General features: G+C 34.4%; 1 protein-coding gene and 2 pseudogenes across 1 annotated transcript; 2 read left to right on the top strand and 1 right to left on the bottom strand.

Annotated features, from left to right (window-relative positions):
* Positions 1-920: 920 nt before the first annotated feature.
* Positions 921-1,916, top strand: LOC105746897 (olfactory receptor 5I1-like; annotated as a pseudogene).
* Positions 1,917-6,992: 5,076 nt separating this feature from the next.
* On the bottom strand, positions 6,993-7,142 carry LOC111766098 (U1 spliceosomal RNA; annotated as a pseudogene).
* Positions 7,143-11,370: 4,228 nt separating this feature from the next.
* LOC105746907 (olfactory receptor 5W2-like) lies at positions 11,371-12,303 on the top strand. Its single transcript, XM_058306391.2, has one exon. The coding sequence runs from the start codon at positions 11,371-11,373 to the stop codon at positions 12,301-12,303; it is 933 nt and encodes a 310-aa protein (XP_058162374.1).
* The last annotated feature ends 2,252 nt before the right edge of the window (positions 12,304-14,555 follow it).

Genomic DNA, 14,555 nt, shown 5'->3' on the forward strand with positions numbered 1-14,555 from the left:
CAAGTTCAAGATCCTTCTAGTTCCAGAAATATTTTGAGAACCCAGAATCAGTGTTCATCTGAATTTCAGAATCAATACCCTGATTTATACTAGCATAAAAATAGATGGCAACTGTTTTTGTCTGCTAATTATATTTCTCAGTGAGGACACAATACAGACTACTTCTAATTAATTAGAAGACAACATACGACTATTTATTTACCTGTTTTACACATTCATCAACTAATATTCTTTGGGTGTTATTTTAATAGCTGCAAAAATACAGGAACAAGTGTTTAACTAATTTTATGTTTGGTTTAGTAACTTGACAGGATTTAAGGCATTACCTTAATGTTTTTTCTTGTCAAAACAAAAGTGTGCTCAAAACTTATATTATTGATATTTGCTTTCATTTCACGTATATTACATTTACTTGCAATTCTCTGGTGCATGTTTCATTATACCCCTCTATCCACCATGATAAGAGTTATGTTTAGGTAGCGTCTATTAATTCCTTGACAGTAAAAAATAGATGGTTCCATAGTTCTTTCATCCCATGGCACACTCCAGAAGTCAATTTGCTTTATGTATTTACTTTTTCTTTCCTTTATGCAATCCTCAGCCCATTCATTAATTCAGTAATTTGTTTAATCCTCTGTACTAGTTATTTTGTAACATTTGGTGGGACAGAGGGAAGAAAAATCACACACAATATCTGAGCATATGGAACTAACTATCTGATGGAATAAGTGATCATTAATCACACAAATAAAATACAAATTGCTATTATGAACTCTTAGAACTATTAAATCCTGAACTATATATATCATTTTATATTTGAAGGACAGTTTGAGTCTTGATTTCTTTATTTGATTGCTTGTTTGGTGAAAAAATAAAACCACCTCTCAATTATGTCTAATTATTTTTCTCTTTTCATCAATATGGCATTTAGGATGTTAAGTTCTCATAAAAGGAAATCAAGAAAAACCCAAAGTATGGAACTGAAAGGTGTAAAATACGCATTGGTGACTGAGTTTATTCTATTAGGATTTCCAACTTGTTCTGAGTTGCAGATTGTTCTATTCCTCATGTTCCTGATATTGTATGGTATGATTTTCACAGGGAACATTGGCTTCATGATGTTAATCAGAATAAATCTCTGGTCACAAATCCCCATGTATTTTTTCCTTAGCAACCTGTCATTTGAAGACCTCTGTTATTCTTCAGTCATTATTCCTAAAATGCTGGTCAATTTTCTCTCAGAGTATAAATCTATTTCCTATTATGGCTGTGCCCTGCAGTTTTAATTTTTCTGTACTTTTGCAAATACAGAATCCTTTATTTTGGGTATTATGGCCTATGACCGCTGTGTTACCATCTCTAACGCTTTGTTGTATACATTTGTGATGCCCCTAGGCATGTGTTCCTGGCTGATTGTTTTATTCTACACTGGTGGCACTATAAGTTCCCTGGTTCACAAATCCTTTGCCTTTATTCTGAAATACTGTGACAAAAATGTCATTAATCATTTTTTCTGTGACTTTCCTCCCCTGCTCAAACTATTCTGCACAGACACCTCAATTGAACGGTTCCTCTGTACATTTGGCATCTTCATGGAAGTTATCTTTTTCATCATCATTATCATCTCCTCCTTTTTTATTCTTCTCTGAGTCATAAAGGTCCACTCTTCTAGTGGAAGGAAGAAAAACTTTTCCACATGTGCCTCTCATCTGACGTCTGTAGACATCTATCAGGGGACCCTTCTCTTTACTTACTCATGACCCAGCTACCTATGTTCTCCTAACACTGATAAAATTATCTCCATTTTCTACACCATTATCATTCCAGTGCTGACTCCATTAATATACACTTTGAGAAACAAAGATGTAAAAGATGCATCTAAGAAATAGCTAAGACCAAATGTAGATTCCTCATGAGTTATAAGATTCTGGGACTCACTACATTCCCCAAATGCAAACTCTAACTGGGAACTCGTAACCATTTTACCATGATGTACACAACTTGTCACATAAGGGATTTTATCAAATGCTTCCTTTTTATACAGAGCCAATTGCATTTCATAACCTCAGTATTAAGAAAGCATCAAAATTTTTGCAATTATCACTGAACAGTCAAAATGCTGTTTAATGAATACTAGTTTGAAGTTTATGTTAAAAAGGGTTATATCAGGTTGTCTTGAGGGATATGGGGATATGGTAAATATCTCAAAACATTATGTGTTAATGTGTGTTATGTGTGCTCCTGTGTAGAGTATCTTATATCAGTAGTAGATTACTAGGTGAGGGAATGAGCAGGACTGCCATGGCTGACCTGCCAGCTCTGAGTCTGGCTAATGAGTGGCACTTTGAGGAAGCTATTAATTTTCTATTGCTCAGTTTCCTCACCTGTGAAATGGGGAGAATATCATACTTTTATCATTTTGATTTAATGTTGGAAAGTTAAATGAGTTAATACAATTAATTGAAGTAGTGCCTAGACCATTTTAAGTGCTCCATAGGATTACGTGAGTTTATATAATATTCTCACTGTAATTTAAAAATGCATGCTGTGAGCTAAAAATGATGAGAGGTGGGAATATTAGGAAAGTAATGTTACAGAATCAGATAACAAATGTGCTTAAGTGTATGTCAATCTTATGTTGATAATCTTTCAAACTATATCTACTCCAAAGTGTTTTTGGAAACTTTTTCTAAGTGGCATCTTGAAGAATATAGGTTAATCACGTGGTGAAATATTTGTTTTTCCCTATATCTTGTATTTTCTATACACAAAAGTATTACTGAAAGTGTGGAACATCCCTCTCTACATCCTATAAGAAGAATAAGTTACTAAATGTATCACATGGTTTGATCTGTGTCCCCATGGGGAGATTAACCCACCTGCCATGGTGGAACTCCAAATGGGGAATGTGCATTTGAAGACTGATATTGAAGTATGTGTATCATTGCCAAATATATATTAGTGACTGATATGTTTTTAAGGTTTATAATTATTATTTTATGATAACAAATATTTACAAGCAGTGTCCTGGAAATATCAAAATTTAAAAATATATTTAAACCATGCATTCTTTTGTGAAAGCCTAAACCATTTTTATGCCAGTCATCAATTCCCCTAGGAGGTTTTATTTGGTATTCCTGACCAACAGTACTTCTCCCGAGATTTTATTTTGCTTAAACTGGGAGGAGAACACATTCACTCACAACTACACAAGCACACCACACCCTGTTGTATTAGGTTAAGTATCAGATTTCCTTAGCTACAGTTATAGAGGATCGTAACCACACAGAGCAAGATGAGACGCTATATATCTCAACATCACTTTTCATGGTCCATGTCTTAAATACATGCAAGCATCTACTAGTGGTAATAACTGCACTGAATAGCGTGAAGATGAATATGAAAGTTATATTTTTGCTATACCACTGCTTTTTGATACTGAAGAATTAAGTCTCCAATGATTCTACCAGTGGAAATAAATAAATGTTTCCAATTAAGGGATTGACTAATAATAGAAAGTATTCTTCTTGAGCCCCCCCCCCAGGTGATTTCAACATATAGCCAAATCAGAGAAGCACTTACACAGATGAAACCTTGTCTCAGCTATGCCTGCTTCTTAACGACTCTGACAGCCACTAGCATCTGCTGAGCATCCTTCCCTCCTGGTCTGCACTTTTTCTTCCACAAGTAGCAAGCACTGTGTATTTCAACACCCTGAAGATGTAGAAGGCTACTAAATTTCATGCCTTAATGGTGTTTAGCAAGGCCTGAATTTGTATTTTGGGCCCAGCATAGCCAGCATTTTCTGAAGCCACCCATTTACCTATAATTTGACTAAGACCTCGTCCTGTCATATTTGGTGAAAATCTGAACTCCTGCTGAACCCCATTAAATTCTCATTCAGTTACAGAAGTAGAGTCATGATACCTATTATGGGAATAGAAAAGTTAATTCCAAATCTCATGCAAATTCCTATTTTAACTAATTCTAACTTGGAACCCTGGGAAGAAGATTTTGGAAGTGAGGCTGCCATAATCAAGTTAACAGCAAGATCCTGAACAATGCACCCCTTCTCAACTTGCCATGCATACACAGCTCTTTGAACCATATTTAACTTTAAATAAATACAATAGCAATAGTATGCTTGCTCTTAGCATATGAACACAAACAACTGAAAAAAATTAGTTTTCTCCCCAAATGCACAAATCTCATGTCATTTCATCCCTCTGGGATGATTTAGGATTTTTGTAATTCACACACTAGTCTAGATGTCCTAAGACTTTAAAATAATGAGGAAAAATTTTTAATTAATTAATTAATTAATTTCTCTCCCCTTTCCTCCCCCGCCCCCGTTGTCTGTTCTCTGTGTCTATTTGCTGCATGTTCTTCTTTGCTTCTGTGTTGTCAGTAACATGGGACTCTGTGTGGGTTTTTTTTGCATCATCTTGCTGTGTCAGCTCTCCGTGTGTGCAGCACCATTCCTGTGCAGGCTGCACTTTCTTTCGCCCTGGGCAGCTCTCCTTATGGGGCACATTCCTTGCATGTGGGGCTCCCCTACGCAGGGACACCCCTGCGTGGCAGGGCACTCCTTGTGCACGTCAGCACTGTGAATGGGCCAGCTTCACACTGGTCAAGGAGGCCCCAGGGTTTGAACCGCGGACCTCCCAAGTGGTAGACAGGTGCCCTATCTACTTGGCCAAGTTCACTTCCCCAGGCAAACTTTTAAGTCCTATTACAACCTGTTTTTAAGAAGTAGGATAAAGGGAGGGTAGTTGCTATGGTACAATAATTACAAATATACTCACATCAAGCAAGAGAAAAGCAATCTTTTTTAACTAATAGAGCAGGTGTTGTTAACAAGGGGTCAATGAGCTCAAATTTAAATTAAAAAAGATATTATCCTTGTGGGAATGTGTTGATGCAGGTGTGATATATTTATTAAATAATACACAGTACAGTGTGGACTTAGTAAAGGAGCATAATTTTTACCTGACTGACAAAGAGGTTTATGGAACAAAAAAGGTTAAGAATTCACCTATTTTAGATTTTTGGTTTCAACAATTGGACATATAATCATAGCTGGTCTATAATGCTTCCTTTTTCTACTACCCTTTGTTACCCTTCCACTATGCCATAATCCCTTTGATCTCAGCAAAAAACTCAGCAAAAATTTTTGCTGAGATCAAAGGGAATATGGCATAATGGAAAGGTACCAACATGCAACTGCATTAATTAATTTATATAAATTAAATAATATCTTTTTTAATTTAAATTTGAGCTTGTCAGAGTTCTTTGTCTGACAAAGTCACCCAAAATTTTTTTTCTGATATATTGATTTCATTAGCAATCCTTTATATTTTGGGCTACTATAGCTTTCTCTCAACATTTTGCCAATGAATATGATAATTATTAAAGGTACCCCGAGTCTTTTCTGCATTCTCTAATCTTTTTCCTTAACCCTATTGTATGGCACCAATCCAGTTTCCCCACTGTAGTCAAGAACTCACCCAAGCCAACAGAGTAACCACTTTTGCTTTTGACTCAGTAGCATGAAGATCTCAAAATAACCTGGTAGCAATATCAGCATCAAGTTTAATGGAACCATTATTGTGTCCTCTAGTGGAAGAATTTATCTTTTGAGAAGAAAGAACAACTAACACTAAAACAGTGAGTATAGGATGCAAAAATGTCTTTTATGGACTTCTTCTGGGAAGATGGCATCAGAGTAGGTAGGCAGGACTAAACTTTCTCACAAAAACAATGGAGGAAGGACAAAAACTGACTGAGAACCTCTAGTACCAAATGTTAAAGTCCACACTATATATAAATTAGTATTGAAATACAGGTGATTCTTTCTCTAAGCTCTCCCATTTACTAATTTATATAGCTTTTTCTGATATGCTATTGTGGGAACTTTCATTTACTAATAAGAGTTAATAAAATGATTATTACAAGAACTAAATGTATCTGCAAAGCCTAATTACAAGAATACCTTACTTTTGTGTCACTAAACACCAAAGAAATAATGTGAATGGTGATAACTTTTTAATAGTTGAAGAGTTTAAACAGTCATCAATATTTTAAAAGTAATCAACATGCATGTAAGATCACTGCATTGTTTTCCATTTCTAAGGACTTTAAATAGAATCCAAGTAATTTTGCAAATCATACCTGTGCTCACTATTAATGCAATTTTGAACATTATTTCAGTGAGTTATTTCTGAATTTTCTATGCCTTCATTCATAGATCTTGGGGTTAATCCACAATATTTTAGTACTGGAAGTTTTCTTAAGAGTTATTTAGACCAATTATTTCTAGGAAGAAAACTAAACAATGGAGAATTTGGATGGTTTTTCAGTGACCCAAAGACTGAGAGCTGGGTAGTCAAATAACTGAGTCTAGAATCAGACTTCCTTTCTTTCCACAGGATCTATTTGAAGAATATCAAGGAATAATTCAATGAATTTGAAGCTATTTATTAATATATTGTACCAGATTCTTCTCTTCCAGCTCTCTTTATGCCAAATATCCATTGTTGAGTCATCACCACAATCGAGATAATGAGTATGTCTGTCATATCCCAACATTTTTTGCCCCTTTCTCACTTCTCCTTTATACTCCACCAAGAGTAACCACCATTCTATATTCTATCACTTGCATTTTATATAAATGAAATCACACAATATGTATTCTTACATGGATAGATTCTTTCAATCACCAAATTATTATGATATTTAATTTCTTTTGTGTTTCATAGTATATTCTTTTTTATTGATAAATATATTCTATTATATGGATATACCATAACATGAGTAGCCATTCACCTATTATATATTTGCAGTGTTACCAAGTTTTTAGCTATTTCAAATACAACTCCTATAAATAATCATATTCAAATTTTTTTTGGCCATATTATGTATTTTCTCTTGGGAAGAATAAAACAGTTGGATCATAGGGCAGGTGTACATTTTTTTCTCTTTTTTTTTTCTTTCAGGGGAGAGCACAAGCACAGTCCCCCACTACCACAAATTATGCAGTTGAGTTTCCTGCATTTGGGGAAATCACAGGGGTCAGCACTCCCAGAGTGCAGTGGATAAGCCTCGCCCTAGTAAACCACTTTAATCCCCTGCCAGGTAAATAATTTTTCTCTTTTATTTTTTCAGGTGTATGTTTAACTAAGAACTGCCTGTTTTTCAAATTGATTGTGGCAGGTCATGTTCCATCAGCAGAGTATGAAAGATATGAATGTCTATAGAATCATTATTTATAACAGTGAAAAAGTATAAATTAACCAAATATCCATTAACTGATGAGTGGATAATGAAATTTGGTGTACCCATACCATGGAATATTAATTGATCATGTAAAGTAATGAAATACTGAAACATGCGACAGCATAGATGAAACTTGAAAACATTATGGGAAGTGAAAGAAGTCTGACACAGAAGGCCACATATTTTAAGTTTACTTTATATTAAATGTCCAGAAAAGGTATATAAATAGAGTAGGAAAGATTAGTTGTTGCTAGGCACTAGATATCGGAGGATGTATTTATTTATCTACCTATATACAGACGTATATATATTAGTAGATTAAAAGGTAAAAGAAAAGGCAGGACTGTACAATACAATGTACCCTATTATAAACAATGGTCTATGTTAATAGAACAATTTAAAAAATGTTCTTTCATGAATTATAACAAATGTACCTCACTAAAGCAAGGTGTTAATAATAGGGTGGTATATGGTCACTCTGTATTTTATATATTTTATGCATGATACCATAAACCTACAACTTGTCTAGCAAAAATAAACATGAATGAAGCAAAATCAATTGCAGGTGCCTTCTTGGTTTTTATGAAATTTTTGACAAGAGTGAAGAATTTAAAGTTCAACAGGGGAGAGTGGAAAAGGGGGAGGATGTTAGATATATGGGAATCCCCTATATTTCCCAAATGACTCTTCTGTGACCTAAATCTTCTTTAAAGATAAAATGAAAAAAAAAATAAGACACTGAGGGAGCATACAAAAGAAATTGTCACTGTATTCACAAGATGAGAGATCTTATAGTGATGAAAGACACAATGTATGAATTTTTAAAATTTTATCTCAATTTTTGTTTGTTATTTTTGCATTTTGTTATTTTTTAAATTGTTATTATTTTCTTAATTTTATTTGCTTATTTTTGTCTTCATTTTTTAAGGCGTTTTGGATTACAGAAGGATCACAACTGTGGTAGGACCATACCATTGTTTCAGGGTATCAGCGATGGGGGGATATGTGGGGAGGGGTGCAACTTGGGCATGCTTCTAAGACATATGCATACATTCAGGTATTCATGGGGCACCATCTCAATGGGTGGAGATCCACACAAATACTGAAAGAATATTGAATTCTCATCCTGAAGAGTTCTGCTACAATCTATAATAGAATGTCAAGAATCCTTTGAGTACATGGGCAGTGCCTAGTGAAGGAAGACATACCATTTTACCAGGTCTTTGATATTGATGATTGTACATCTGAACCTCTTCATGAAATTGAAACTTAGTTTAGTATTATATTGCCTAAGAGTTACCTATTGAAAGCCTCCTTATTGCTCATAAGTGGTCTTTCTCTAAGCAAATCTCAGCACAAAAATGCACTAACTTTCCCCTGGCATGAGGCATGACTCATGGGAATAAGCTTCCCTGGCACTGAGAGATTATTACCAAAGCCAATTAGCAGTGCACCTGTAAAGAGATCTTGAACATAAGGGGGAAACATTAAATACAAATGATTTTTTTATGACTAAGAGATTTCGGTGAGTCAGAAGGTCATTCCACAGGTTATACATATGTACATATCAACAGAATCTCATTGACTGACACAGTAAATGGTGCCTCAAACAGCAGTACTCCTGAGGGTTCTAGAGACATCTAGACACCACAATTAGGGCAGGCAAGCTCAGTAATTAGGAATCCTGTCAGTGGGCCTTACTTTGGAATTTATGCTCCCTAGTGAAACAGAGTTAGACTCATTTATAGTTTCCCTACACATGGCTCTGATGCCCCTTTTATTTGAACCTAAAGTTAGCTCTATATTTGCTAAATATATGTCCCAGAGATTTAAATCTTGGTCTGTTTAGTTGAGCCCTGAATCTCAGCAGATTTGCAATATCTACTCTCCAGGTCTTTGGATTCACCCAGTACAACTAACAAGGAGATGATGGACAATGTCCATCCTAAGGAACAGAGCATCTGCAACTCCAAGCAAGATAGTTCCATCCATCTGTTCCATGAATTCTAAGCCTCCTCTCAGTTAGAAACAGAGTGGGCATTACCATCCCAAAATCCTCAAGATTGGGGAATGAACAAAGGACAAAGTAGACATTATTATTTTATTATAAACTTTTTATTGTTCTAGAAATGGAAGTACCTTTATCTCTGATAAAAAGGGAGTGGCCACCAGAGGTTCTCAGGGGAGGGAGAGGAAGAATACATGAAACGTGGGGGCACTTTTGGAATATTAGAATTGCTCTACCTGACACTGCAATGACAGATACAGGCCATTATACATTTTGTCATAACCTATAAAATTGTGCAGGGCGGAATGTAAAATGTAATATAAACTACAATCCATGGTTAGTAGCAATGCTTCGAAATGTATTTATCAATTGTAACAAATGTATCATACTAATAAAAGATGTTGTTAATGTGGGAAAATGTGGGAGGGAGAGGGAGTTGGGCATATGGGAATCCACTATATTTTTTTATGTAACATATTTTCTAAATTTACTTTTAAAATTAAAAACCTAAGTCTCAATAGTTGTAAAAATTATTGAAGTATTCACAGGGGAAAATACAGAATCTAATGTAATTAATCTCATGAGTGTATAACACAGAAATGTGAAGACAGAAGCTTCAGAGATTTAAGTCCCAAATGTTACTAGGTAAAATAAATGCCATTTGTTTTTTGTTCAACTATGAGACGTAACAGCAGAAAGACTTCATTATTCAGGTAGGTTTCTGAGTCTCCAAATTTAAATAATAAGAATAAAAGAAACCTATTTTTAGAAAAATATATGAGGGATTTGTAAGTGAATCTTTTTATACCTGCTTTCTTGGGTATAAAATAATAAACTGTGCAAACTACAGAACAAAAAACTATTTTCATCTCAGAACTGAAGGAATCTAATTGATATCATTACTATCCACATACACACAAAAAAGTGGTTTTAAGAACTTTATTTAATCTAGATTCATCAGAAAACTTTACTCCTTTGATCATTGTGAAAATGTATAAATGATTTTCAGATTTTATTTTTATCTTCATTTCAAAAATAATTGAGATGCATATTATAAATATCAACTTGTACAAATCCTACTCCATGTTGATCACATGCCACATTTACTTAGGCCTAAAAATTAAAATAAATCAGACCATCATCCACATTTCAAATCTCATATATCAACAGAGATATTATAGACACATACACAATCACATTATACATACACAAATAAATATATTTGCACAAGAAACAGAACTCTATGTAGCTAGAAATATTAGTTGGTTTGTTTCTCATATCAGTTTTTAATAGAAAAATTAATTTGAAATATAGAAGGATGCAAATGTATGTGTGTACATTTTGTTACTTTCATTTTTTTTTCAGCATTTCTTTTTCACTTGGTCTTTTTCACTTGTCCATGGCACCAGAACACTTCTACAAACAGATAATGAATGTCACAGCAAAGCAGTAATAACTTCGTAGAGAAAAACTCAATAAAACATATTTCATATCAGTAACTAGTAAAGAAAACATAGACCAAGAACAGTTACAAAATGAATTTCTTTATTTTTCACTCAGTGATAGGCTCATTATTTCTCTAGGTAATAGGTAATTTAAACTAATCATGATTTTGGAAGAATACAATAATTGTGATCTCTTTTTGTCCATGTACATATTTTCAATCATATCAGATCATTGGTCTTGTACCTTGGAGCCTTGTCTTACTATTATGAGTGTTTCTACCACAATATTTTGATGATGGAATGAGATTTCAAGTAATCCAAATTACATTCCCTGAAATAAAGAAATGAAGGCCAAGAGAAATTAAAACAGTGAGGAAAGTCATAAATCTTATGAGTGGAATCTAGATATAGATCAGAGTTTCTCATTTCTGATCACAGATAATTATCATTATTGTCAAATAGGTAAGAATGTCTCCTAAGTGACTGAAACATGCCTGGTAATATTCTGAGGAGAGAGAAGAAATTTTATAGAAACCATCACTTTCTGCTTTACAGATAATAGTCTGTGGATATCCGGAGTGCTGAACACGAATTGACAAATTTCTTGATTATTTTTTAAGTTTAGCACAAGAACAAAGAAGAATGGACAGGGGAAATTGTTCTTCCTTAACTGAATTCCTTTTCATAGGAATAGCTACTAACTCTGAGGGGAAAGTGACCCTCTTTATCATACTTCTAGCTGTTTACCTCATTAATATTTTGGCAAATCTTGGAATGATCATTTTAATTAGATTAGATTCCCAGCTTCACACACCAATGTACTTTTTCCTCAGTCACCTCTCCTTCTGTGACCTCTGCTATTCCACAGCAATTGGACCCAAGATGCTGATGGACTTCTTTGGTAAAAACAAATCAATTCCTTTTTTTGCTTGTGCTCTGCAATTCTTCATCTTCTGTATCTTTGCAGATTCTGAATGTCTTCTGCTGGCAGTGATGGCCTTTGATAGGTACAATGCCATTAGCAACCCCTTGCTCTATACAGTCAACATGTCCAGCAGGGTGTGCTCCCTATTCATGGCTGGGGTTTACCTGGTGGGAATAGCAGACGCTCTGACACATACAATATTAACATTCCGCTTATGTTTCTGTGGGTCAAATGAGATTAATCATTTCTTTTGCGATTTACCTCCTCTTTACCTCCTTTCATGCTCTGATATACAGGTCAATGAACTGGCATTATTCACCATTTTTGGTTTCATTGAACTGACTACCATTTCAGGAGTTATAGTGTCTTACTGTTATATTATTCTATCAGTGTTAAAGATCCACTCTATTGAAGGGAGATTGAAAGCTTTCTCCACCTGTACATCCCACTTGACTGCTGTTGCAATTTTCCAGGGAACTATGATCTTCATGTATTTCCGGCCCAGTTCTTCCTACTCCTTAGATCAAGACAAAATAACCTCAATGTTTTATACCCTTGTGATTCCCATGTTAAACCCCCTGATTTATAGCCTACGGAACAAAGATGTGAAAGAGGCTTTGGGAAGACTGAAAAATAAAAGGTGGTTTTAAATATTTATATTATATAAATCTATATGCATGTATATATGTGTGTGAATTTTGGTTGTTGTCTTCATAAAATTCTATGATACTGCAGGAGAGAAAAGTTTCCTCAAATACTAATTTATAAAGAATTATCACTAAATTACTATCCATACCAAATTTTTGCATTTCCCTATACAATCATATTCCATTGTATGCCCTGAATTATAACTCCCTCTTTGTGTGAACCTTGCCTGACACTTCTTGTTATGTCAATTTTATATTTGTTCAGATTTCATTCGTGTACTATTCCCATTGTTCTAAAACATATTGTGTTACTGCCTTTTGTACATTTCGATGCATAGCATTTCATGGTGAAAATGGTAGTTCTTATACTAATGAATAATCTAATGGAAAAACAAACATTAATTAGTTAAGCATTGAAAAATTCATTTAAACTGCAAATAATCACACAATAAAAAGACCAATAAAAAGCCAAAAAATAGTGTCTGACTTTATAGACAGAGTAGGGAAGTTTCCCTGAACAAAGAAATTGTGTCGGAGGTCTTAGGCAGAGAGATTAGCAATTACAGAGGGTCCAAGGAGAAGGATAACAATTTGCCTTTAAAGAAGTGATAATTCTAAAATACTTAGACTATAAAGAACAAAGGGTAGGACCTGAGGAAAGTACATCCCTGACTGATAATTCTTAATTTTTTCATAACTTCCTCCAGAAAAGCTTTTCTTCTCTTCTCTTTTACCCACCCATCTTAAATGCTCCTTTTTTTTTGTATTCAGAAGCAACTTTCTCCTCAAGGAATTTTCATATATTATTCTGTTTATTAAATCATTTTCTCCAACATGGGATTGTGAAAGCATTTTGTGTTTAATAACTGATTTTTTCATTTCTGTTATCTGAAGAATCTGCCTCATGTCTTGGGCACAAAATGGGAAATAAACCCATTGATAAGGAACAAGATCAAAACTACATTAACATTATCAAGTGATTATTAAAGGCTAGTCAAAACAAATTTAACTGAAGGTATAGTATGTGCCTTGACTATATTTTTTCATAGCCTATAAGCACATGTACTTGTGGTTACTATAACTAGTGGATATATGAAGGAATACCTACTAATAATTCTGGAATAAAGAACATTCATTGATCTACTTTCTTGATGTTCACCTATTTAATCTGCCTCAGTTCTAACAACATTAAAGGACACTCCTAATTATATAATTGTACATGCTAAAGACATGAAATTAATTAGACTTGACTGTCGACAGCGTAAAATGCTCAGTGAAAAGCCTGAAGACTTCCTGTTCTTTACAAGTTCACATTCATTTGTGGATTCTTAGGAATTTTAAGGGAAATTATAAAAGTTGAAACAGCCTATGGAGAAATCCTGTTTAGACCAATGACTTTAAGGGTTTCTCCTCCAACATATTTTCTCAATTAGTCCATACTGTGATGGAATTGTTGTTATATGCAGCAGCATGTTACAAAACTGCATTTGAAATTGAAATACTAAAATTCAAACAGTGGAAGGACTTCAATGGATTGCCACCAACTTGGAATACCTGAACATGTCATATAATTAACTTATCAAGCTCCTGTATGTATGTGTGTGTGTGTGTGTGTGTGTGTGTGTATATATATATGTACATCTAAGGACCAATTTGATCTCCAAATTGACCTCTTTATCTACCTAATGAGTGTGAAATAGAAGGAAGGCTATTTTAAGCCCAAAAAAGATGACCAAAATGGAATTGACTATTTTGATTGTGTTTTCCTTAAATGTGCAAGTTGACGTAGTATAACCAATTATTGGGAATCTTGTTTAAAAGACTCATGACTCACATAAGAGCTTGGGAAGATGGCTTGAAGGAATCTTTCTACCTTGGAATGCTACAGAAATAGTGAGAACCTAACTTCAAAAGGCTTTAATCTATCCTAACCTTGCTATGCAATTCTTCACTAGACCCTATTATTCTGTTTCTCTACCTCATGCCTTTCTCACACACCAACCAACTAATAATGGAAAATTTATGTTCCAAACTTTAAATTACAAGCATGTGTGTAGTGGGCTAATATAAGCATATTTCTGTATCTATACTACTCCCTTAGGTCTTCTCACTAACCCCTGAACATAAGAACGGCACAGTAATGGATTTGGGTATGTATTAAACAGTAAATAGAAAGATACAAAATGGTGAGCCCCTGCTTAACCACATTGGTGAGACTAGAAGAACAATAATGTTCAACGACTCAGTTAGAGGCA

Source organism: Dasypus novemcinctus, chromosome 10 (genome assembly GCF_030445035.2).
Source record: "Dasypus novemcinctus isolate mDasNov1 chromosome 10, mDasNov1.1.hap2, whole genome shotgun sequence".
Lineage (NCBI taxonomy): Eukaryota > Metazoa > Chordata > Mammalia > Cingulata > Dasypodidae > Dasypus > Dasypus novemcinctus.

Excerpts from the sequence above, each read along its gene's own strand:
- LOC105746907 (XM_058306391.2), top strand. The coding sequence starts at position 11,371 with ATGGACAGGGGAAATTGTTCTTCCTTAACTGAATTCCTTTTCATAGGA.